The sequence below is a fragment of the Periplaneta americana genome, chromosome 16 (genome assembly GCF_040183065.1).
Source record: "Periplaneta americana isolate PAMFEO1 chromosome 16, P.americana_PAMFEO1_priV1, whole genome shotgun sequence".
NCBI classification, from domain to species: domain Eukaryota; kingdom Metazoa; phylum Arthropoda; class Insecta; order Blattodea; family Blattidae; genus Periplaneta; species Periplaneta americana.
Window position 1 is genome coordinate 114,204,923 of NC_091132.1, and position 26,025 is coordinate 114,230,947.

A 26,025-nucleotide genomic window follows, 5' to 3' on the forward strand; every position below is an offset into this window, starting at 1 on the left:
AACCTCGGCAGTTGCGAGCGGCATTAAATGAACCATAATTAATAATACATGCCAAATAGCACGTACATGAAAGAAGAAATCAGATTCCAAAATAATGTATACTTTTGTTTGCATCTGTTTACTATGCAAACAGAAACAAGAAGTGCGCTAATTTTAGTAATAAAATGACCAAACATTTAAAAATAAATTAATGCTAAACCTGTAGAAAATTCCAAGTATGTAATATTAAAAATATAGTAGGTGGGGTACTTTGAAGTATGAGCAAAGTGCCATTTTTAAAATCAAATTACATAATTATGAAATATTAACAGTTTTATATTAATTGGATTATGCATTAACTTTAGTAGTTTAATAAGGTAATTTTGTTGTATACGGTATTATACTAACTTCTGTAAAATTCTTACACCATATCGGCATCAGAATTTTCAAAATTACCAGTTTGTGCTTTGAAATAATTCTTACATCGGAATAAAAGAAAAATCCCGTCCAATAAACTTTCAAATACATACGTAAGACCTATGAGAAAATAGTAAGTTGACAATACCGCACGTTCTCCGATTGCTATGTAAACAAACGAAATCATAGAAATAAATAAGCTTTTTTTTTTTCAGAAAAAAAATACACATTTTCATTATCTTCTTTTAGACTTATGCTATATCAACTTAGCGCAACCAGTCCTCTATACTTCTTTAATCTCCTCATTCACTTAATCCTCAACCAATTCTTTTGCCATAATCATTAAATGATTACAAAACTTCTAATTAAACTCATATTATATTAATCATATTAATACAAATTTAATTACCAGAAACAACATTGACTGTTTACATTGAACCTACATACTGCCTTGACAACGACGTTCAAACTTTATCGGAGAAATTTTTATATATCAAACAAATTTATGCAATGTTGAAAATTAAAAACAAACTTATTTAAATGACGATGATAAAAAAAATGTATGCAATACACAAGAGTTAAGTACGTAACTGAATCTTGGGAAAAAAAAAAAAAAAAGGCTTCTCTTCGTTTTTTCAAACTGTTTCCTTGGTTCTGTTATAAAGTACTTACCACAATTGGATCGCAGTGTACTATTATAAATTCCATTGTTGTCTTTCATTATGAGTAGGCTATAACGCGAATTTTTAGAAAATATTTACGAACTGATAAGACCGATTCTAGTGTATTCCCATCTCTAATGATTGTCATAGGGAACTAGGGAATGTCTTGTAATATTTTCTATTATTTATTTTAAACATTAATTAATTAAAAATTAAATGTAAGTATTGTAGAGACGGTGAACATTTTATGTAAAACGTGAGTCCAAAATAAAGTCTTGAATATTTTCAGTGCTGCCATCTATGTTCAATGATATGATTTGTGACAGAATTGCAAGGTGTGAGTGGAGATTGGTGGGGGAGAAAAGAGGTCGGCTTTGTACACAAAGTTCCCCTCTTAAGTGGAGGGGAATTCGAGTTTTAAGTTCACTAATGATCCGTCCACCATCTCATCATAACTATATTACTATGACAACGGAATCAACAACACCACGAACTCCTATAGGCGTAATATTGATTCTCAAATCTCGTTGTACTGCATTTTGTGTATATATGACCTCTTTCCATTATAACATTTGGTTTGCACTTTGGTGTATACATTGTGAAGTGAAATTGTGAATACAACATTCGTTTTCGCTGGAATAGTCTACTCCCACACATGAATGGGTGCAAAATAAAAAACAATCACTAATTACATAAAAGTCACGATAATTATTATTATTCCTGTAATTAAGCGAAAAAAAGGAAATCAATATTGTACGAAGGTATGATGAAAGGGGAGAAGTTCACAATTTAGTAACCGTCACCGTAGATTATATCACCGATAGGTGAAAAAATATATACAATGACTGATTTGTGAGCTCCCTCTTCACTGAGATGAGGCTAGATGCGATGCAAATGATGCTAGGGGGCTCAGAAAAATTAGTTTCCCTACTATTCACTAAAAAGTGTCACTTAACAGTTCACATATCACTAAGTTGTGCGAGACTGCGAGAGAATTTTCGCTTCATTGCAAACAATTAACTGTAAACATGGGTGACAACCTTGTCTCACTAGAGTTGGCCATAGTAAAGCGAACCAACTTGGGTTGCATTGCAATCAATACTGGGCCTATATATCTATCGATCCCCGTAGGTGGGAGGCAAGGGGGCAGTCACCGGACCGCCTATAAACGGAATAGAGGCAAAGCGCTGAAGGCTTGGATCTGCCCGTACCAACTGTTTCCATTCCTTCGGACACAGCGAGTACTGTGATGCACTTCGTTAACAAGAGGACAATGACAGAATTTTACTTCCCCCCCCTCCCCATTGAATGTATTATGGACTTGTTTTCGTTAATGTAAAGTTGTCTCTTTTGTAACAAAGTTTTCCAAGACAAAATATTTTGATTAGGAAACTGTATTATCATAATTTCAAGGGCGTGTGCGTATTTTCTATTTTCTTTTAAAATAGGAAGACAGTGTATAATTATGAAAGATGAGTATACCACAAGTGAACAGACAAATGTCTTACAATTGTAAGATATTTACACATGTCGGACGTAACTGTTACTGATAATTTATTTCTGTCCCTCATTTCTGTAATGAACTCTTCACTCTTCACGCTTCGCAAGTCGATCAATAAATTCACGTTTCAGTCAACAGATGGCATCCAAATCATCTAATAATTTCAGACGAGTAATCTGATTGGCTTCTTCGAAAGTAGTCCCAGACATGTGTTTCATTTCCCGCCTCTCGCGTTCTGTTATTGTGTAGACCCCTCTAAGCCAGCATTGGAGCCGCCGCGAATACGTTGTGACTGTCCGTCATTCCCTGTTTGAAGGTAAAGGTTGAAGGGAGCAAGCTACGTTGTCCGTTCTCGTGTGCCGGAGAAGGGAAATAACACAGCGGCATGGAGAAGAGGATAGAACTCGAGAAACGGGGAAGGAGCCCAGATAAAGTAAGCATCATTTAAATAGACAATAATAAAAGTGAAACGACAGCATAAGTCAGCATGGAATTTTGATAGTTTTAGAGGCCAGGTAATGGTGAATGCCAATTGGTGAGAAATGGAGGTCCATCCCTGAAATAGCATGTGTTCACGTTTGTGAGAATCATTGTGTATTTGTAAAATAAATTAACGTGTTGAGTAATAGTTTTTTCTCAAACGCTTAATCAAGCATGTGCTTATTAATGCAGTCAATCTGGAATTGGACTACTTGTGTTGTGTGGAATATATTGTTAGTTTCGGAGGATTCGTGAATAATGCAGGATGTACCATTTAATATTTAAATCATATGTGTTTAAAGATGAATGTGAGTGTTGATAAGATACGAATATACTTTTACAGTTGATTTATAGAAAAGAAATATTGTGAAAGCAGGCGTGGATTAATGGCATGTGGCTTTGATGTCATTTGCATTTAAATGCCAATTTCAGTTCTTGATTTGGGAAGCTTCAATATGGTAAATAAGAAATGTTTATATTTTGTAGGTAATGCATATTGGCGGGTGGGGTTAGCCTACTCTAAAAGTAGAAATTTTGTCCTATTTAATTAACTGATTTTAGTGATAGCTTGGGGTCGGCAGTCATTATTTTATCTATGGCTTAATAATACATAAATAATGATTGGTTACCAGAAGAATTTGTGTTAGGTGTAAAATTGTATGTTTGAAGTGATTATTTTGAATTTGAGGTTGGTTGTTTTGATTTTGATATGTACTTATGATGCTATTAAGGCGCCATGTTGGATAATTTATATTACATCACATATTTTACTAAATAATGCAATAGAGTTATAGAATATTTAATACTACCCGATATGGGGATACGAATAATATTTGACACCATCATGTTTACACCTAGTTTAGAGATAACGGCGGAAACTACCTTGTCGAGGTCATAAATGGACGCGGCGTCTGTACGTCGTAGTATTGTGCGCATTGAGTTAGTACGGACTGCAGCCTAGGGATATCTTGTTACTAATATAAATGTAAAAATTGTGGTATAGGAAATCAAATTTAAGTTCGACTGAATCAAATATGGTGTTTAGTAACTCTGAATTAATGTTGTTCACTTAAGTTAAACCGGTTGCTAAGCGGCCATGATGGACAATGTGTGTTGATGCGCGCTTCTGCCAGACAGGCACGTAGGCACTTTTCTCAATGATAACTGAACAATAAGTACTATTTCTGTTATTGCGGTTAGCAATCAATAAGCAATATTTAGAAGCGTGCCTTTGTACCTACCCAAGCAGTTGGGAGTTCACTGTACATAATTACGTTTAGAAATTGACGACAGGGTTTGTCGAACAACCTTACTTCTGTAACAGTAGAGAACCACTCGTCGCATTGGTATATATCCAACACTAGGGATCACAAGTAGCATTCCGATCAATAATGTAGTTCCGTCATTTTTAGGTAGGATTCAAAATTTCTACGGAAAACACTTTTTTTTTAGTGGATAGGTCATTCCCGTACATTAAAAGTAGTACTTCATTATCTATATTTTTAACTAGGGAATAAGCTGGGTATTGAATATTTACATCATAGTAAACGAGAAAATTAGATGATTTTCATTTTGTTCACTGGAAAGTGGGAGGTTCAAAGCGGTAAATTTAAAAGAGTACCACGTGTGTTTGCTAAATAATGTAGAAAGTGCGCACGAGTATAATGTAATAAAATTATTAGCCTTTGCTATATTCACGGATTGTGTTCTGTTTTTGTACTACGTTGTATGGCTTGTTCGATATGTAAATTATAGTAATACGCTTTGAAATATCACGTTATAAGCCACAGAATGTAAGAAAGTGTTCCGTTACGACGTCACTACATAAAGTTTTGTACTGAAATGTGATAAAAATTGACTCTCTAATTTCTCCAGAGTACCTGTAATGGTAGTTGGTAACTCTGATATTTGTAGAACGCATGATTTATTAAATAAGTACTGTGATGCTACTGCACGTAGATGCCTGACCATGCTTAGGTGGTAGGATGAATTAGTGATTAGTGCTAAAAATGTTCAACATTCGTAACATCTCGTTTGAAAGCGTTAGTGTTTTCATTTCGAGTCCATTGAATTATTAGGCGCGGAGTTAGGGCAGTAAACCCACTGACCCATTATCAAATTAAGAAAATTAAAATTGCCTATACACAATATTACATTATTAGTGAATCTCCGAACTGCATTCGCATAATACTGGAGGAAAGAGTTGCATTTAAAGTCATGTAAAATATTACAGTTTTACTTTTTTCGAAATTATTCTGTCCCATGCTTTTTTGTGAGCTCTTGAAAGGAGAAGATTGATGCCCAAATCATTGCCCCAACCAGCAGGGTCGATCTAGAAGGAGATATTTTGCATTTGTATCACGCAAGAAAGTATATCGGTATGCATCCAAAAAAAAACCTTTTTGTGTCAGATGTTGAAAACTTATTCCCTTAATAGGCCTAATAAAGATATTTCCTCCTTTTTTAAACCTATTTCGAATAATGAGAAAGTGAAAGAGATGTTACATAACATTGTTCGTTGTTACCCAGAAACTCGTAAAAATTTTTAAATATCCGCTTTTAAAAGTTGCAAAATCGATGGAATAAGACTACAAAACGGGCTTACAGGTGTTAACTAGATGCACATTATAACTCACCTCTTGAATTCATTACTGGCGTAATTCTCAGTACAATAATGGGCATTAATGTCGATTGACAGTATGTATTTTTCAATTTTGCTACCACGTGTATGAGACAAGGGCGTCAATTCGTATTGACTGAAACTTCTTTGCTAAACTAAGCGTAGGCCTACTATAACTTAGTAGATGAAGGGCATGTTTATCGTATTTGAATTGACTATTTCAGCAGTGTAGGATCTTCTGTAGTTTACTGTACAGGAACTCTTGCATTTTTTATTTATTTATTTAATCCACTCAACAATGTAATTACAGAGTAGAGAAAAGTGAAAATAACAGTAGCATACATATAATAATGGTAGTAATTTAAACAGTTACAATCCAATACTACTTAACAAAAGATATCAAGCAAATATTACATGTAAATCTCGGTAAACAAAAACAAAAGTATTTACAGTATAAAGAAAACTTAGATTATATTAAAGTAATAGAGCAAGTGATGAACTGCAAATAACTAGTCACAGATTAATAACAATACAATAACTGATGGACTAGACCTACGTTAAGTCAGCAATATTAACAGAATTAGGAGTGAGTTAGTAATGATAATTGATATGAAATAATTTAAGAAAGAAGGCCAAAAATACAATATGCAAACCAGTTAAGACCTATTTATTAGCAAAATACTTATGGAGTGTTTTGAAAGCTACGGGTACTTATTTCTCTCAAGAGTGTGGCTCTATCCTGAAAGATGTCAGTATTGCTCAATTTATTATAGAAGGAACAGATTCTAAGAAGTGCAGAATACTTATAGTAACATGTCCTAGCATAGTTTATATTAAATGTTTTACTGGTCCTACAGTTCTCTCTTGGTACATGTCCTAGACTGTAGATGACTATTTACAGAACTTGTTAATAAATTATGGAGGCATTTTATATCAATATTATTTCTTCTGTATATTATTTCTTTATAGCCTACTCTTAGGCCAGAGAGGAACATTAATTGAATACCCCCCGAAATAAGGGTACCTATATGGTGCATGGTTTCCCTATGTACTTATACCCTTATTCCTGGGGGGTATTCAAATATTATGAATCCATATATTGTGGAATGCACGTGGTGTGAATTTCTTTTATTTGTTAAATTTCTAGTTTGTAAGATTGGTCTCACCACATCTAAAAAGTTGTGTAACACTCAACTTATTCTGCATCTTAAAGCTTCTAATGTTGGAATACAATAAAAGAAATTAAAAAATGAAATTCTCTCCAGGTCGCTTGTTTCTGCTTTCTTCTCTTAAACTTTTCCGTGTTATACTGTTCAGTTAAATATTTAAACGGGTTTAAACCGCCACACTTACGACTCAGAACCGTTTATAGTATATCTTTTTTTTCTTCTCATCATAGCTCATTGTTGATCCACGGGGTATAAAGTTTTTTAAGCAGTTCTGTGTAACCAGAAGTTTGCAACCAGAAGTTTGCTAAAGTTGTCAACTAAAAGAGGTTTTGTCTATAATTTTGTGTGTTTAACGTAACCATTAACATTTTTTTTTGCACTCCCTTGTTTGGTTCTCAAATTTTATCTCGTATTTCACCATTGTGAGATTGGCATTCCAATTAACCCATTATTTTGATACCGATTATTATCCAATTAAAATTTTTTAAGTGGGAAACACGATAAAACGTCTACAGCATTCAATGAATTTTACCGAAACGTGTTGTATCAGGTGCTAGAACTATACATTTGCGTCATTTTATTAAGTATCCAATTGTTGCAAGATGTTAATTTTGAATTTTTACGAAAATGGCAAGTTTTCAGCATTCTGCTATCGAAAGTGTTATTTTTGGCGTACGTCCAAAGCATGCGTAACCTACTCCTTGAAGTCACCTGTGGAATGAGGTATAAACTCAGCATTGCTGTTGGGATGTCTTCACGTGAACCACGTAAATAATAACCTCAACAATCTGATTGAAATTTTTTTTATAGCTGAAGCATTCCGTATGTAGTGGTGCTGGTGGTGATAAATTAATGAGATGAAATTATGGGTGAAAAAGATTTTATATATAATTGTGAAGTAGCTGCACCCAGAAAATTTACTGCAACACTTTATCCATCAGAAGTTTCACATGTACTGGCTGAGATTTAATCCAGATCTACATAAGTTACGGGAAAACTGATGCTCTAATCATTTGACTAACAATTTGTATTGTGTAAAAGATGAATGGGAGATGAGACAACTGTCCAGTACTAATCTTGATGACATTATTCTATCTCTTAAACTAACCAAGATTCAGGAAATGATAGGGAAGAAAGTAGTGAAAAGAATAAGGGTGCAAGTGTAAGTGGAAATCTAGTATGTGAAAGTGAAAGCGTTGGGGGGGAAAATAAGAGGAATAGAAGAAGAAATAAATAGAAAGAAAGACAGAGATAGAAATAAGGCAGAGACGAACAGTAAAGAAAGATCAGAACCTGCGACAGCTGAGGATATAGCAGAGGTATTAGATATGATTAAAAAATGTGGGGATGTGATCAAAAACTGCAAGTGAAACTGAAAAGATCGAGAAGTATGGGGGAGAGAGAAAGTGTATAAGCAGATGTGTAGAATAAAATATAAGTATTTATAGGAAGTGAGAATAGTGACAAAGGATTAGGTGTAAGCAGAATAGTGAGAAAGTGAAAGTGAGCGCAATTAGGAATGAGTGATAATAGTGAGAAAGGGTTAAGAGAAGTGTACAAGTGACAGCATAAAATTAGTACTAACATTTGAATGTTGGAACAGTAAATGAATATAGGAGAAAGATAGGAGAAGAGGTCAAAGAACAAATAGGACAAATAATTCAATATGATAATTTATAGAGGAAAATTGAAATTGAGATTTTAGTGAATAGTAGTTAGAGGGAAAAGGGGGTTTGAAAGGAGTAGGCCTATGTAATATTAGATTTATTGGGATTAATGAACAAATAGAGAATAGCAAATGAAATGTAGGAGAAATACTGAAGGGGAGATTGACCAAGTAACAAAAAAAAGTACATAGTGTAGTTGGGAGTATTTGTGTAGACGTGTACTGCAGATAATGTGTTATTGTAGTAATATGTTAATGGTGGCACTAGATGCAGAAATGTGAGGTACACCATTACATGTAAAGAAGTGCTTTGACGAAATATATCATAATCTATCTCTTAAACAGCTTTCTTAAAAATTAAAAAAATAAATCTCAAAACTATTTCATATCATCATCTTATACCTCACAATGAATTTTAATTGAATTTAAGAAGGGGAGGTCTTTAACTGCGACCTAAAAGATCTTTTGCGCATCCCCATCATAATATCCAGTCAGTCCAATAGTTTGATGTTCTTAATGAACTAAATCAAACTACTGACTGGGACAGTTGATAGCTCATCAAGCTTCAGAAAATGTTTTCCAAAGGTGAGAGATCTTTGATGAGCGAGTGCATTGCATTTGCATAGTAGATGAGTTACAGACTCATCTCGCTGTGAACGAGTACAGGCTGGGTTGATATTATGTCCCCTCCTATACAAGTTGTTCTTGAGGGCACAGTGTCCTGTAAGGAATCTAACTGCCCAACGGAGCTGGTTTTTTTTTTTTTTTTTTTTTTGCGCTCAATTTTAACAAGTAATTTGACCTGTTATTATTGAAATCTCTTATAAGGGCCTTTGATTATCTGCAGCCCTCACGTGAGTTCCAGTGATTATGATTAACCTGCTTTACTGGTCATAGAGATAGTCCCAGCACAAGTTCAGGTCCTATGAATGGGATATCGGTTCCCTTTTTGGCAGCCTCATCTGCTCTTTAGTTACCGCGAATCCCTACATGTCCTAGCATCCATTTCAGTTATACCTTGCAAAGTTTCATATCTATTGGTCTTCTGTTAAGTGCAGGAAGTGCTTGATAACCTCAACAATCTTCGTTTTTTCATCAAGTAGAGCATAAGACAGACAAGTTGAAGATTCACTTTGCAAATTACATTGGTAGAAGTATCCAAAGCACAACAGAAGTTGAGGGCTAATAAAATGACTGGAAAGGTTCTGATGGGTGAAGAAATGTAACTTTAACTTTATTTTCAACTCCATTTTTCCCTAAAGCATGGCTCAACTACTGTCATTGTGTATATTGTTTATTGTTAGTAAAATTACATGTACAAAAATGCAGTCTTAATTCTTCCCTGAAGGAGTAAAAACTCATACGTAACCATTCAGTTCATCAAAGTGTAATGTCTGTCCATGAGGGATGACTGGATAACTAGTTGATAATGGGGCAAAAAAAAAAAAAAAACTTAGTATAAACTTTTTTCCACATTTTGAGGGAATGGTAGCATGGAGTTTTTGAGTTCCTGGAATTGTCATAATCTTACTGGATCATGGTGCTACTGTGTAGTAATGATTTCTTCTTCTTTTTAAAGTCCCTTATGCAGTATAAGTGTTGGGATCACTGTTGCCAACATATCGCCCTACAATCTCGCTAACTTTTCAACAAAAAGTAGCTAAATCTCTCCAAAGTTTGTTAAAAAATCCCCAGAAATTTTGCTACAAATTAATAATACTAAATATCATTAAATAAAAACATACATGTGTGGAGAGAAACATCATTTCCTCGTCATGACCCTCTTATGCCGAGTCTGGTTATGTTGTTGATGGCTGTGATGTTGACCACAATTTTTTTCTGAAATCTAACACTTATTAAATCTTGTATATTAAAATTTATTAAAACCAGCAAAAACTACAGTCTCATTTGCTTCACACGAACTGTAGGCACAAAATTCCAAAACTCAATTGTCTCGGGTCGGTTCGGAGTGGAAAATATCCATGTTGCGGGTAAGAACCAAGAATTAGCTGGAGCTCGCGACTCATCACGTGTCAATCAAAGTTGCCACCTTTTATGGGTGTTGGAGCAGTAGCATTGAAAGAGAGACCTAATCCATGAGAATCATTGAATCACCATCTTTCACCCCTGATCACTGATCACGAATATATTATATTAGGGCTTTCACATATGAATCATTAGACGACTCAGTCATGCACCCATGCCTCTTCTATAGTGCGGGTCAGCTTACTTCATACCCTAGGGTGAAACTTAACTATTTTTCCCCCATTACTACTTATGCTAGTGGATTGTGGTGATTTTCTAGTTTGCAGGTTGAATTTTCTTTTGCCAACTTCGTTTCGAATTTCGATACTGACAAATACTACAAATAGTAGTGATTTTGTAACTGGTATTTTGGCAGCTGAGACAAATATCCACAATATTTGTCGGTACTGGAGTTTCATGAAATTAAAATTGTACTAGATTTCTGAGCCGGTTACTGGAAGCTAGTGAAATTTGAACATAATAGTAATTAATTAATATCAGTATTAATATTAATACATAATAGTTATTTTTTGTGTTGTGTTGTGGTTATAATTTAAGAATATAATCAGGTAAGTTTTCGGAGTGACTATTAATAATTTCATGTGGTCAAACAAAATATATTTTTAGGTTAGGTTCCGTGAGTCAATTGTTTAGTCAAATGAATTTTTCTTATTGCCAGACAAAATACTTGACATGTTGATCCCTTTCTCGTATAGTTTGCCTACGAAAATATGTTACAAATTATTGAATTATTTAGAATAACCTTCCAACATAAAGTACGGTAAGTAAATAAGTCATTTATTTCGTGGGACCATGTGATATCTGGTAACAGTTGGCAACACTGGCAAGACGGCAATATTTGCTGTTTAGGAACTGTTCTTATGTGACCCTCACTATAAAACTAAGAAGTGCATGACTTGAGTTGAATGTTTTAACATAAAAGAAAGGAAAAAGTGTAAGAATATAAAAATCAGCAGAAAAGTCGCTAATCGTATTTTACAAAATTTGTTGCCGAGACTGGTCTAAAATTCCCTAGATTTAGCGACTTATCACTAAATATGGCAACACTAGTTGGGATAGCCTCGTTATGTCCATTTCTCCCATTCTGAACTATCTGCACACAATCCCTTCATATCCACCATTGTCTCACAATGCTTCTGGCCAATTCTTTTAATCCCATTTAATGAGAGGTCTTCTTCACTCCATTCTTTCTTCTACTCGCATCTCCTTAATAATCTGCTTCGGTTTTCTCTCCTCTCCCATTTTGTTAACATGACCATACTGGTACTACTTCAATTGATATTCCTCAACAACCACTCTTACAGCTTTCTTCTGTCCAGTTCCTTCTCAAATTCTTTCATTTCGAATCATGTCTTTTCTAATTTTTCCTACTATTTGCCTTACATTCTTTCTCTCTATGACAGTCATCTTACTCCCGTGATTGCATTGTAGATCTGCATTTTTGTTTTATCACTGATCTCAGTAACGATAATGACATGTAAAGAAATTGACAAAATGAGTCTGAAGTCTAATGCTGAGAGTTGCCCAGAAATTCTGCTGCAAATGGTTGAAGGAAAACCTTGAGGAAAAAAACCCAAACAGGATTTGAACCTGGACCCGCTTGATCATAAACGAGACAATCCTGTCATTTCATAGTGGTGGATCAAGTACTGCTCAGTTACTCCATAACTATAAACCTATAAGGTAAAGTAGTAAACTTAATTTATGAGCTAATTTAATTCAATCAAATATAATTAATTTGAGATTTGAGATAGCTAGTAAAATGATGAAGCTTAATTTAATAGCTTACTAGGACTATGTTACAGGGAGAAAAGACTATATATATATAATATATTTCTATAATGAGAATATTAATGTAATTGCCATTAGAGGTTTTGTAAATCTATTTAGAGAAATTAATGATGATGATAATAATAAGAATGGACAGATGTTAGTTTCATTATAGGCTATGTAATAAATATTAATCAGCAGTTAATTTGTTAAGTAAGAATTTATGTAATTTTGACCTATGAAATGAAATTATTGTCCAACAACCCCTTACATCACTCGGTAGCGAGTTCCAATTTCTAGCAACTGAAACTGTATAAGATGAAGAATATAAAGATGTCTTGTGGTAGGATATGAGTAAATTGTTATGATGAGATCTTGTACTTAGCTGATGAAAAGATGTCATTTTGTAGAAAATTTCTAAATTCTCCAATACGTAGCAGATCTGTGATTTACAAATTAGTGACGAAACTTGTGCAAAGGTATCACTGCTGAATAGAAATCCGAATGTAGACTCCTTACTGAAGACAAATTGGACGAGATATGTGGCTATTTAGTAACTTAGTGAGTTTGTGAAAGTCTATTCGTAAATTTAGTAGGCCTACAACAAACATGAATGGCAAGAGCATCTGGACACTTATTGCCAACAAAACTGTAAACATTGCAATTCTATTTATGGGGAACATAAAAAAAGAGTGTATACCAACAATTTCACATATGCTAAATCAGGAATTCCCAAACATGCATGAATTGCGAGAGCATTGCTGGTCATGGTCTGGGGCATTGCGGCTTTTAAGCAAAATTAAAACTTATAATGTATAGTGAAATGCAACATGCAAATTCTGAATATGTGTACGTGTTTATTTCACAGGAGAGATCATTGCCCGAAAACAGACTGAAGAGTCATAGCATCTTATTTCCTAATATTTTTTTCCAGTAACAGATGAACAGAAGTGGTGGTAGTGTTTGTGTAGACTATAGAGTGTCACATATGATGTGGAGGATTTAAGATTCCCCTGCCATCTATGACCACCCTATTGAACCATGTTATACTGTAACTTTCTATTTCGGCTATTCAATTGTTTGTTGTAGCAACGTCCGCCTTTTAGATTGTTGTAATTTTTGATTTCATTAAAGCAGTCTTTCAGTGAATACGACTCGTCTTCTCTCTTTGCATTCCCCACACATATGTCCAGTGTGTTTGTTCTTTCAGAACAGGCTTCATGTACGAATGTGTCTCATTTTTAATTTTAGTGAAAAGGTGAAACTGATCTCAAAATACAAGATGTTTTGCCATTATGAACGTGAGGTGCAACAAAAATATGCCTATCTCATCAGTTTCTTCCTATTCATTCAGTTTTATAATTATATTTTAATTTTTTATTTTTACATGTAAAAAAATGCAAGCTAGTAATGTAAGTTACTATTTTCTTAAGAAAATACCACCAAATCAAACTTTGACTTTTTTCTTCTAATTTCGGGTACAGGGATGTCACATGGAGACTGTGACATGTGAAGAGCAACATAAGTCTCGGAAAGTTTGGGCATCCCTGCTCTAAATGATTTGAAGGAGTGTATTCGTAAAGAACATTTCTATGTAGCTACTAACATTTTAAAATGATATGATGCACTTATCTTAGCAGAGACAACATTTCGAGAGACTATTTTAAATTTAGATAAGTTAGTGCAGATTTTTGTTCTCGCAAAAATGGGGGTTACTTAATTGGCAGAATTGTGCAACAGTTAATGCTGTGACATCGTAGAAAATCTCTTAATGCAGACACCTGTTAGAACTTCGCACTTGCTATGAGTATAGACTGAGCTGTGAGTGCGTTGTGAAAGATAAGTGGGGAATCTACAGATATCAAGCAGTCGAGGAATAATGATAATAATAATAATAATGATTTATTTAACCTGGCAGAGTTAAGGCCATACGGCCTTCTCTAACATTCAACCAGGAGTAAAACTGCGTTACGAAAAACACTACAAATTTACAAAATACACTACAATTTTACACATAAAACTGAATAAGATAATAATAAAATGTAAACAACAAGTAGTAGAAATCAGACATAATATATAACATACAGAAAGAAAGGAAAAAGCATAATAAAATGTGAACAGAAGGTCAAAATAAATGAGACATACAAAGTATAAAAAAATAAGACAATTATTGATAATAATAATAATAGTAATAATAATAATGATAATGATAGAAAGTAAGAATAGTAGTAGTAGTAGTAGTAGTAGTAATAATAATAGTAATAATAATAATAATAGTAATAAAATAGTGCAGTACAAAGCATACATACGTATGAGCAAATGCTGGGTAACTTTCGGTGCTGGACCACGGACTTATTTCACCGGCATTATCACCTTCATCTCATTCAGACGCTAAATAACCTAAGATGTTGATAAAGTGTCGTAAAATAATCTACTAAAAAATACAAAGCATACAATGAATACAATATTTTTAGGTACACACAGTAAGGAAAATTATGATTATATATAGCTCATCTTATCACGTTATAGGTATATCATTATCGGAAAATATGAAAACAAAAATATAAAATAAGTTAAATATCACTAGAAAATAAAAAAAAAAATGTAAATACGTGGAAACATGCAATACAACACTTGTCATAATAGTAAGTTAGTTTGGCAACTCGTCATAAGATGATTTTCTAACTTGGATTTGAAAGATTTCAATGTTCGTCAGCCCTTGACTTCAGGCGGCAGAGAGTTCCAGTGATGATAGGTAGCAACAGCGAAAGATGAGGAATACAGAGATGATGTGTGAAGTGGAATTTCTAGCTTGTTATCGCGTTGTGATCGAGTATTAATATTATGATAGCGAGAGAAAGTATGAAAACAAGCAAATAAATAATAGGCGGATGAAGTGTGCGTATTTCGATATAAGAGAGAAAGTGAGTGCAGATTTCTCCTCTCATGTAACCTAAGCCATGATAACTTCCCGAAAGAAGGTGAGATATGATCATAGTATCGAACATTACAAATGAAGCAGACGCACTTGTTATGAACACATTGTAGTTTCTGAGCGGAATGAATCCTGAGATCACTGAACAAAATGTCGCAATAATCGAAGTGAGGTAGAATGAGTGTCTGTACCAGTGTCTGTTTTAATTTAGATGGATAATGACGAACCATACATATTGTTTCCCTGAGTCAGCAATAATTATTTTAAAATGATAGACAAGCATGGGCCCCATGTGGAGCAAATAGTGTTGTTGTAATTTTGATTACATAAGTAAAGTTTGTAGAATATGATATTTGTCAGTCATATGAATGTTGTGGTGAAGCAGACATAGTTTTGCTGTATTGATACAGTCATCTAAAGTTAGACAACTTACGTATGATAAGCTGTTGCCTGTTGAGATTACTGAATGAGCCCTAAACGTACACTCTAAGACAACATTTCTCAAACTGTTTTGAAGTGGGAACCACTTTTTAAAGTGAGAACAGTTCCGCGGACCACCTTACTCTTGTTCCCTATGAAAGCAAATTTATCATTTTTGCAGTAGCCTATATTTTAATATCAATATACTTATATTTTAAAATAGGATTCATTAATTAAAATTAATTAAATTAATTTTATATTAGTATAAACTAATTAAGCTAATGTTAGTAGAAGAAAATTCATTTTTGTTTCTTTAATAATTCAAGGATATTAAAGTTTGGATAATCTTTAACTTATTAACTAAAAAAAAAATAATAAATGTTGGTACTCACATTAATGAGATGGATGAGCCTGCCGATTCTTGCACAGTTGTTCTATATTTGGATGTATGCTGGTAAGCTTAAGTCGAAGATTGTCACATACATGGAGTCGATATCTGTAGCCTACTTTGTTTTTATTAGATGTGATGAAAGCCTTTTCTCACACAGATACGTAGAAGCAAACTGAATTATAATCTCTAAAGTACCATTGTACAGTTCACTGTATTCTCTTGTCACTTGTGATGCGGTCCAGAAATTAACCATGCATTCTACTTTGAATTTCATTTTAAGTCCGGTCTCATTCGAGAGTTCAATTAACTGTTCTCTTTCACTCAATGAAAGTTTGTTAGTTTCAATATCGCAATGAAAGTGATCACGAACCCATGAAAATTCGTCATATTTACTTGGAAAATAAGTTTCAAAGTGTGACCTCAGAGTTGTATTATTGGTGTACGATGTAGAGTATGTGACCAGTTCAATGTGCAGGCTGGGTGTCGGCAAAACTATTAAGAAAGTCATAAATACATGGAAAGGTTCGGTCCTCTGTTACGAATTTGGATGTTCCCTGGCTGGGTTACAGGCACGGCGCCAGATATGCAGGGAAAAGATGGCGAGAAACACTACGTCCATAGTACTTTAAATCCCTTAAGCACTGATTCAATATGAAAAACTTATCAGATTACCAGGAAACAAATGGCATTCATACAGTCCTCTCTGTAGATTGAAAACTCAAAAAAGTTTCATATCCATTGTTCAAGAATTAAAACAGAAAATCAATATCCCGAATTTAAAAGAAAACTTACGAATTAAACCAAACCCTTTAACTCTATTAAATATAGAATATAATCTAAATTTAACAGAAGAAATACTGAAATCAGAAGTAAACACTGAAATACTGAAACAATTGTCTTCAGAGACAATTAATATTAGGTACCCTCCACAAAACTGGCTTCATTTATACACCGACAGATCCTTGATCTCCAGAGAACAAGGTGCCGGTGCAGGTGTTACGTGCTGTCTCTTCTCACTTTATAGATCTCTTGGATATGGAACAACAAGTTTTGATGGTGAAATCATTGCAATAAGTGAATGTCTCAGGAATCTTCTATGCCACATCAATAAATTTAAGAATGCAGTTATATTGTCAGACTCCAAAGCAGCTATTCTATCAATCGTCTCTAAATACACACCTTCATCTCAAACAGCAGAAATAACTAAAATGCTCTCTCAATTAATATCACTCAATAAAAGAATGGTATTCCAATGGATACCACCCCATTGTGGAATCCTGGGAAACGAGAATGCGGATGCTTTAGCAAAGAAGGGCAGCACTGCTACTTACAGACCTGTTACTAAATCTACGTATTACTCTGTGAAGAGATTTATTAAATCTACATACTTAGACTTCAACAAACAAAATTTGATAACTCAATCCCAAGGGAAAAAATGGAACTCTCTGCATCAAAATCCACAGTTAATTCCCGATTTATCACGAAAATCGTCTGTAGCTGCATTTAGATTGGCAACAGGCCATGATTGTTTGGCCAAACACCTGCATAGAATTGGAATATATCAGTCCCCTAACTGCCCATTGTGCAACTCAAACCAAGAAATGGATTCGGAACACCTCAAAATCTGTGCTTCATTGGCTGGTCATGATAATATCTTTTTAAAATATTGGAGTGCAAGAGGTCAAATGACTTTATTGTCAAACACCTGGTATTAGAAAACAACAACAACAACTTTAAATCCCTCTTTTGTTGTTGAGAGTAGAGTGGTAAGTCAGTAGACGAATAGGGTAATAAATTTCATTAAATGTCGGTACTGAGAGAAAAAGTGAAAGGCGATTGCCATGTGTCATTTCCAAACTCTGAGATTTTCAGCTATTGAGTGATATGCAAATTGTTTGAATTTTATTTTTTCTTCTGCCTTTTTTGAAGGACCACAAGGGCAGACCTCGAGGACCACAGGTGGTCCGTGGACCATAGTTTGAGAAACGCTGCTCTAAGACAAAAAAATATATAGGCTATATAGGAAGGCTTGAGAAACTAAGTGGCGATCGGCAGACTTGGATGCACTCGTATAAAGCTGCATTTTATATTTTCCTTCGATCCTTCGCAGTAGACGCCATGCATGAAGAGTATACATAATATACCCATAAAGAAACATTTGATCTATCGTGTCGCTGTGGCTGAGCAGTTTAAAGTGTTCATGCACTACTTGTAAGATCGCAGGATTGAACCCTGTCTCCATTTTATTTTTATTTTTTGTTTAACAAAAACTGTTTAGCATGCTGATTATTCTGTTTTTTGCATTTAAGTAGTTCGTGAGTTGTGGCATTAATGTACACACACTTCTTCAAACCAAGAACTTAATTTTGTTGAGAAACTTGAGCTCGAGCACATGTCAAATTTTGAGCTGTTCTTAGTCTAATATTGGGATTTCTGCGCATGAAACTATAAACCATTTTCGGCCAGGTTTCCCATTTTTAAATGCCTTATTCAGTTCAGCTGCCAAGACCTAGGATCACTAAAATACTATAGGGAGGTGAAGCAATTTTGGGAACAGGAAGAATATGTTAGACTAAATGCAAGGGAAGAGAGAGTGGGAATGGCTTGGTGGAGATTAGGTATCTGGAGACTCAAGAATAGGAGAGGGAACGTAGAGAATGATAAATGTCCTTTGTGTGGACTAGCTGAAGACGCAATGCATATTGCGTTAAAGTGTCAGGCAACGAATGATTTGAGAAACAGTTGGGTGGATAAAAAATTTCTACAAATAAACGCTATAGTACTTATAAAAATGGTCACCTAAACGCAAGCAATATGCATAAATTAGGAAAATTTCTGTTTAGAGTTAAAATTAGATGGGAAGAGAAAGTCAAAGCTCTAACAGAGATGGAATTATAAATGTTGAGGAGTTACGTGATAAGAAACTACGAAGAGTAGTCAATGAAGTAATAGAATAATTCTTAAGAGTATGAGTTTTAAATAAGAGGTTGATTATTATTATTACTTTTATCATTATTATTTTTTTATTGTTAGTAGTATTCTTGTAAACAGAGGATACTTATAAGTTCAATTGTATTAATTTTTTGTTATATTTGTATAGAGAGTAATGGCGGATTAAAAACTGGAATATGTCTAATCTGCCATGACGTGAACAATGATTGATGAAAAAAATAAAAATAAATAATAAAAAAAAGTTCAGCTACCAGTTTCTCAACATTCAAAAGAAATGTTTCTTTGTTTAGAGGAAAACCAGCTGATGCCATATCAAGAACCCACTTGGATAAGAAACTTTCTTCTTCTTTAGTGAAAAGAGTATCGGGGCCCATTTTCCTACCTTCAGGATATTTACCACTTGCTTTATAGAGCAAAGTTGTTTTAGGTACGCCAAATTCTTTAGCTGCACTTGTAATGCTTTGACCTTTTCTCACTGCATTAAGAGCAGCAGCCATGCTTTCCTCAGAATACCGAAGTATAGCAGGTTTTGAGTCAGCCATTTTCTGTATCAACAGAACAAGAATTTGCTTTAAGAAAACTGCATAAATGCAAGGCAGGCATAATTTTTTGCAAAAATGGTAAACATCAGTTCTTTATAAAATAGTAGCTATAGGATCGACTTGAATGAACTTGATCCAATAGCTGACCACATGCGGTCAGCTACTAGTTCATGACTTTCAGGCTCCACATTTTGTAATATAATATAACAGCTAAAAAGAAATATCTTGAACGTATTTTAAAACAAAAGTTAACTGTAACAATAGGAGTTTTGTCAGGATCCGTCTGTGCTTATCTATTTCATAAAATACAACCATCACAAATATATGGTTCAACAAACAATGCCTAAAAAACAAGGTCACACCTAAGTATGCGACTATTAAAATTCGTAATAATTCTTTTACAGCCAGAAAAACAAAGTATCAGTTACAAACTAAATGGCTAAATAATGAAATCAAGTTCTTATACAAGAAAAAAGAGTTTTTAAATAATAAATTATATGAATTGCATCTCAAAGCGTCATATTTTGCAACCACTTTGGAACGAGGTTTATGAGTTCTGCATCGATAGGCTAGATAGAATTGTGAATCTCAAATACCAAACCCTAAAAATAGATAAGCACAGACGGATCCTGACAAAACTCCTATTGTTATTGTATCAGTTTATCGGCCCTCATCATGCCTTTCAAAAGTTAACTGTGCCAGTAGCTGACCAGGTGTTCAGGTACTGGTGCACAAGGCATGAGTCTGTACCAGTAGTTGACCTACCCCTTAAATAACACAATATGAACTTCATAGCATAATTGAGGACCGTTTTTGCAAAACTTGTTAACTGCAAAATTTGCAAAATTGAGATTTTGGTGGATTCGTTAACATAAAGCAGGCCTCTACACGATGTTAAAGTTATCTTAGTAAAATTGAATTATTTCTCTTCATTATAGTGTGTCAAAGTGTGATGGTTGCACCTATAACCTATTTGTCTTCATTCAGTTTTTTCTCTCCTGTAAAATTTAGTTTTTTCAGTTAGCAAGTTTTGCGAAAACGGCCCTCAATTACTTCTTTTATATGTTCCATCATGCATTAAAGCAAATAACTATATCCATAAATCAAGTTAAAGGTACAATATTACTGACTAAAAATTTAACAAAACCATGCTTACCTCTTATGGTTCTGCAGAAGCTACGAACAAAATGGATGCTGATGATGCCATGTGCAAACAAATTAATATTAGTTATACTGATTTTTTAAATGTTGCCAATCTAAGTATCCACAGCCTTCTCTATTGAGTTTGGACACAAGACTGGACAATTACCAATACTATAATTATTTATGCTGTCTTGATATTCACACTTAAATATCTAGGAGTCGGCTATAGGAGCATGGTCAGGCACTGCTGCATCTACCTTTTAACAAAAACTGTTCAGCATGCTGGTTATTGTCTGTTTTTTGCATTTAAGTAGTTTGTGAGTTGTGGCATTAATGTACACACAAAAACAAAAAATAAACTTTTCTTTCATCTAAGATCAGTGAAAATAAATAATGAAGGGACAAATCCCAACGAAAATAAATACTCTCATATGAAAAAAAAAAAATCTAATATTGGGTATGTGATCCCTCAGCCCGAATTACGTGCCTCAGCCTTCAATGCATGGATGAAATGAAATTTCTACAGTACTGACGCCATGTCAGTACTATATCCCAGGCTTTGAGTAAGACGTGATAGACTGCAAGCCTGCTAACTTAGCAAAGTGCAGTAGTATATAGAAGCTGTTTCATAGTGAATAATAAGTGAGGTGAAGGATCTGTGGAGAATGGATACCACAAGTCTAACGGCGGCCATCGATAATATTAACAAAAAATTGAAAGATCTACAAAAGGAAAAGTCTATTAAAAATGAAGGTGAAATACTTAGAAGAAGAGAAAAGGAGGAACAACTTAATTTTCTTTGGTATTGAACAGGTGAAAGAACAGTCTATGGACACATATGAAGTGATAGTAAATGTGTGCTGGGAGTGGTTAGGCATTGACATTGGGAATGGTCAAGTGAAAGAGGTGTATAGAATGGGTCATGGGGGAAATAGGCCCATATTGGTCCGTCTAGCAAACCGGATGATTAAAGAGAAAATCATAGATTGTAAGAAATCATTGAAAGACTCGAGCATTAGTATAGATGAAGATTTTGAATACGAGGTGAGGTGTAAAAGGAAGGTGTTAGTGCCATTTATGAAAGCAGGTAGGAATATTGGACATAATGCAAAATTATTTAAAGACAAATTGAAAATTAATGGGGAGTCATTTGATGTTGAATTTTGTTTGAAAAACTTGAGTGCTTCGGAAAATGGAGAGAATATTGATGAAAGTAAAAGAATAATTAGAAAGATTGTTAATAATAGTGGAAGAAATAGAAAAGGTAAAGTTGCAGAAGACATGAAGGCAGTGACTCAGGAGATTGCGAGGGAAGAATGTCGAAAGAAACCATAGTCAGCAAATTCCACTCAGGTGGTGAACCCTAAGGCAGCGGCTGCACCATCTAGTAGACGACCAGTAATGACGTCACCCCAAGGCCAAGCCAGCGGGACAAGCATAATATGAGATGACAAAAGAGCTGGAGAAAGGCATAAGAGGAGAGAGAAGAATGCTGAACCAGCAAAAGAAGAGACTGGTGAACGAGGAAGTGAAATAAGTGCAGGGAATAGAAGGGGAAGTAGTGAGAGGAGTGCGAAAAGAGGAGGCAATAGTGGAGAAAAAACTGTCTATAATCTGAGGAAATGGGTATCAGTGGGTTGAAATAATAGTAGGTTCAGGTCTGTAATGGATAAATGGAAGTGAACTGTTGAACGGAGATCGCTGTTAGAATTTCCAACTCAAACCTTCACAAAAGTCAGGATGTTAGAAAATCTGTAAACATCCATCTTTCAGGGAGTAGTTACTATTATTTTGAGAGTGTGATAAATTTTTCCCAACCGCTTTGGTGTTACAGTAGAGTTGGAGGGGGGGGGGAGTTTGTTTTGCTCTTTTCTGGAAGAGAAATATTTAACACAGTGAGAACATACACAAAAACACTAAACTTGTGAAGTGTCCTAATAAAAACTGAATATTATGTTGGTGCAGTAGCAAAATTAAGATTTTGAAACTTAAACATAATACTCCCTGGGGCTGAACTTTGCCCTACGAGCCACCAGTTACCCGTCACTGGTCTAGAACATGGAAAAATTATCTTTAGAATGGAACTGGTTTCCAGTCTATCCTGCCAGAAAAAAAAAATTGTTATTAAACTTTATATGAGTCCATCCTGTAATTTCATAGTTTTAATCATAACTGCTGTGCTTTAGTATGAAATTTCTGGTTTAAATATATTCATTCAGATATACTGCTTGCAGTTGGTTTTGAATCTTAGAAACTGTATAACCGAAGTGGTTTAACATTTTCAATAATAATAATAATAATAATAATAATAATAATTAGTGGGGTGAATTTAATATCAGAAGTGTGACTCAGCAATTTTAGATACTTTCTGTGGCTACTTGACCTTGGGATGTTTCACTTCAGAAATACCATTGAGTTGATAAAAGTTGCAGTAATTTAAAATTATTTTCTTCATTAGTGATAGAGGTAGTTGTGAATTATTCAATATAATTTAATGAATGCAGGTCCCACTTACAGCTCATTTTTAACTGATAGTATGTCTAAGGAAACTACAATTTGGTTATGAGCAGATATGGTACGCATATCACAAATTCAGTTCATTTAAAATATGATAACTTTGTCAAATAATTTTTGCTTTCCCATTGTACGGCGTATAAAGAGAAATTTTTTTGATGCTGCAAGATAAACTTATTTTCGAGGTCTTGCAGAAATTTATGTTTTCGGTCTGACTGAAAAAGTGGTTTTGGTATGCCATTTTCCTGTGTATAGGGATTTCTCCTGACCATTGTATCTGCAGTTCAGTAATTCTGAGTGTGATGCATATGATAGATACGTGACAAATTTTGGCAGAAAAAAATATTATTTGAAATAAACACTGATGTTCAACTTCAAGAATAGTTCATGATTTTCTTTGTAGGCTAATTTTTCTTTGTATTCAGAACAATCTGAAAAATGAGACAGAAGAGTTTGTGTCAACTGGAAAAAATATTTTGATAAGAGAATTGATTTTAAATTTCTCCACTTCATTGCAAATTTAAGTGAAGACTGCTGAGCATGAAAAGAGCGAACAGCCTTTTGCCATCTTATTTTTAAAGAGGTTACAGTTTTGAGTAGTGAAAACATTTGTTCGAATGATAAAATCAATAAAGGAAAAGGTAAGGTAAGATTCTCAGGAGAAGTAAAAGTAAAGTTCTTCTCTTTGAATGTCATAAGGACATGGAGGCCATTAGAGTTGAGCACCATGTTTTCATTAGCTTGTTACTAAAGTGAGTTGATGAGGCCCAGTGGTGAGGCTCGAGTGTTTTTCATTACACTGTGTGCAATCACAGCGAGCATAACCCTCTACATAAATACAATTTATCTACATTACCTTTCAAGGCATAAATTGAGTAGCTTAATATCAAAGACGGACATCTAACCTAAATTGAAATTTAGATAGCTGCGGTTTTTTTATACAATTTTCGTGCTCTTTCCAGTTATAGTGAAACCATATGCAAACTCTAACACTATATTTATAAAATAAATTGTGTTAAATATTATGAAGAACACTGTGAACTAAAAAATTGCCTCTAAATCAAAACTATGGAGACGACAGATGTCCGTCTTTGATATTAAGCTATTCAGTTGTTTTTAGTATTTAAATCATCACATCTGGAAAAATATACATTTGTTCTGTGTCTGAAGTAGATTGAGAGGAACTCAAAACATAAACATACCCTCCACTACAGCTAACCATGTTGATGATAGTTTATATTACATATCAACTTAACTGAGATTAATTATAGTATGTTATGGGCTCTACCTCCATGCTCCCCCAAGTGCCTTCATGGCATGTTACAGGGATACCTTTTATGTTATGCTTTAGTTTTCCTGGCTCAAGAATGCAATGACAGCTGTTGCTTACGTTTTTATTGATATGAAAGAGAGATGCTGTTACACATTTATTATTTTGCAGAGGGTGTTTGTCCGTTGGTTTATCCTTGATATTTGCATTGTTCATGTTGGTTGCCACACTGATGCAATCACTGCCTACAAGTAATTTTTTCTATGAGAGTGTGTGCCTATTGTTTCTAACCCCTTTCATACAACTTTCTGTATCATATCATAAGAATTCATGGCGTTCTATTTGCTTGGTTGACAAAAATGATGTCCTATACTATTCACGGCAGACATTAATAAAGAAGTTATAAATTATGAACACTCACTGCGAAATGACACAGTTCATTTCAATGTGCAGATTACACCAGCCATTTCCTCCTCGTCCTGTCCTGTGATCACTTTGATCACATTTCCGTCCCCTTGCATATGTGGCACCTAAGAGGTTACGTCCATTTTCGGTTTTCCCCTTCAAAATTTTCTAGAACTCCTTCGGTGGAGCAGTGTAACCCGGAGTGAGACTAGTGGCCAACAGGCTTGGAGCTCACATATTTAGTTTCTTGCAGCCCTGAACCCCTTGCGAGGCATACCTTTTAAATTTGTCCTCCCAATTCTCCTTTTTCAATTCAGTTAAATTCAAAAAATCTTTTTGGCAAGATAGAACTTTAACATTTCATTATTCACCCAACTGTCATTGAAGAAGAAGTGTAGACCACTTAGTTTGTTGAGTACAGAATGCACCACATGCAATGGGTCCACATTACCCCCGTAATTGATGATGGAGAAATTGATGGGATGTCACAAAGTACCTGTACAGTAAAAAATAAAATAAAATTGTTTGTATAATGTAATTTCACTCGGATATATGGTGCATTGCGTCAAATTATGGTATTGGGACTAACAGCAGATAAGCATCTTCTACAATGCTTAACAAAGAGAGAACTTTTCACTGCACACTCCTCGTGTAGTGCTATTGCACAGTAGTGTTGGAGTACAGCTGTCCTACCTATCATAAGAACTGTTCTCTTTGGACAGATCTGAGCATAATGGCTAGAATTGCCAGGTTTCCCAATTTTTTGCGGAATTTTTTGATATTTAGAGATTCGTGATTTAAGGTATTAATTTTCTGCTTTTCCTCTCTTCAAGTTCAAAAATTTTGTAGAAGTTAAATTTCAACAGTTTAATTTTGCACGTTGGGTAACATGTGACTAATTGATTGTAACATTTCTTTGCATTGAGCTCTATGTTCACTCGCTCACTAATAGATACTTGATAGTGACGTCATGAGAAAGTATAAATCCAGATATTCACTTCGATTGGAAATGTGTCTTTGTTTTTTCTGTTGTGTGGTCCAGGTAATAAATAGTAAATCCAAAGTAATCATTGTTTTAATTATATTATATAAATGTTTAAGTAAGGAAATTCTGATTGAGGAGAATCCTCCATAAAAACATAT

At 34.4% G+C, this 26,025-nt stretch overlaps 1 protein-coding gene across 2 annotated transcripts in view; it reads left to right on the top strand.

The window, feature by feature from the left end:
• Positions 1-2,813: 2,813 nt before the first annotated feature.
• Positions 2,814-26,025, top strand: part of LOC138691108 (acidic leucine-rich nuclear phosphoprotein 32 family member A-like) — a 64,968-nt gene continuing 41,756 nt past the window's right edge. Inside the window, exon 1 of one of the 2 annotated variants that reach the window (XM_069812827.1) lies at positions 2,814-2,992. In XM_069812827.1, coding sequence (XP_069668928.1) covers positions 2,945-2,992 — 48 coding nt within the window. In that variant the 5' untranslated portion in view covers positions 2,814-2,944. The remainder of the gene's footprint in view (positions 2,993-26,025) is intronic. The other variant, XM_069812826.1, reaches the window with a different exon arrangement.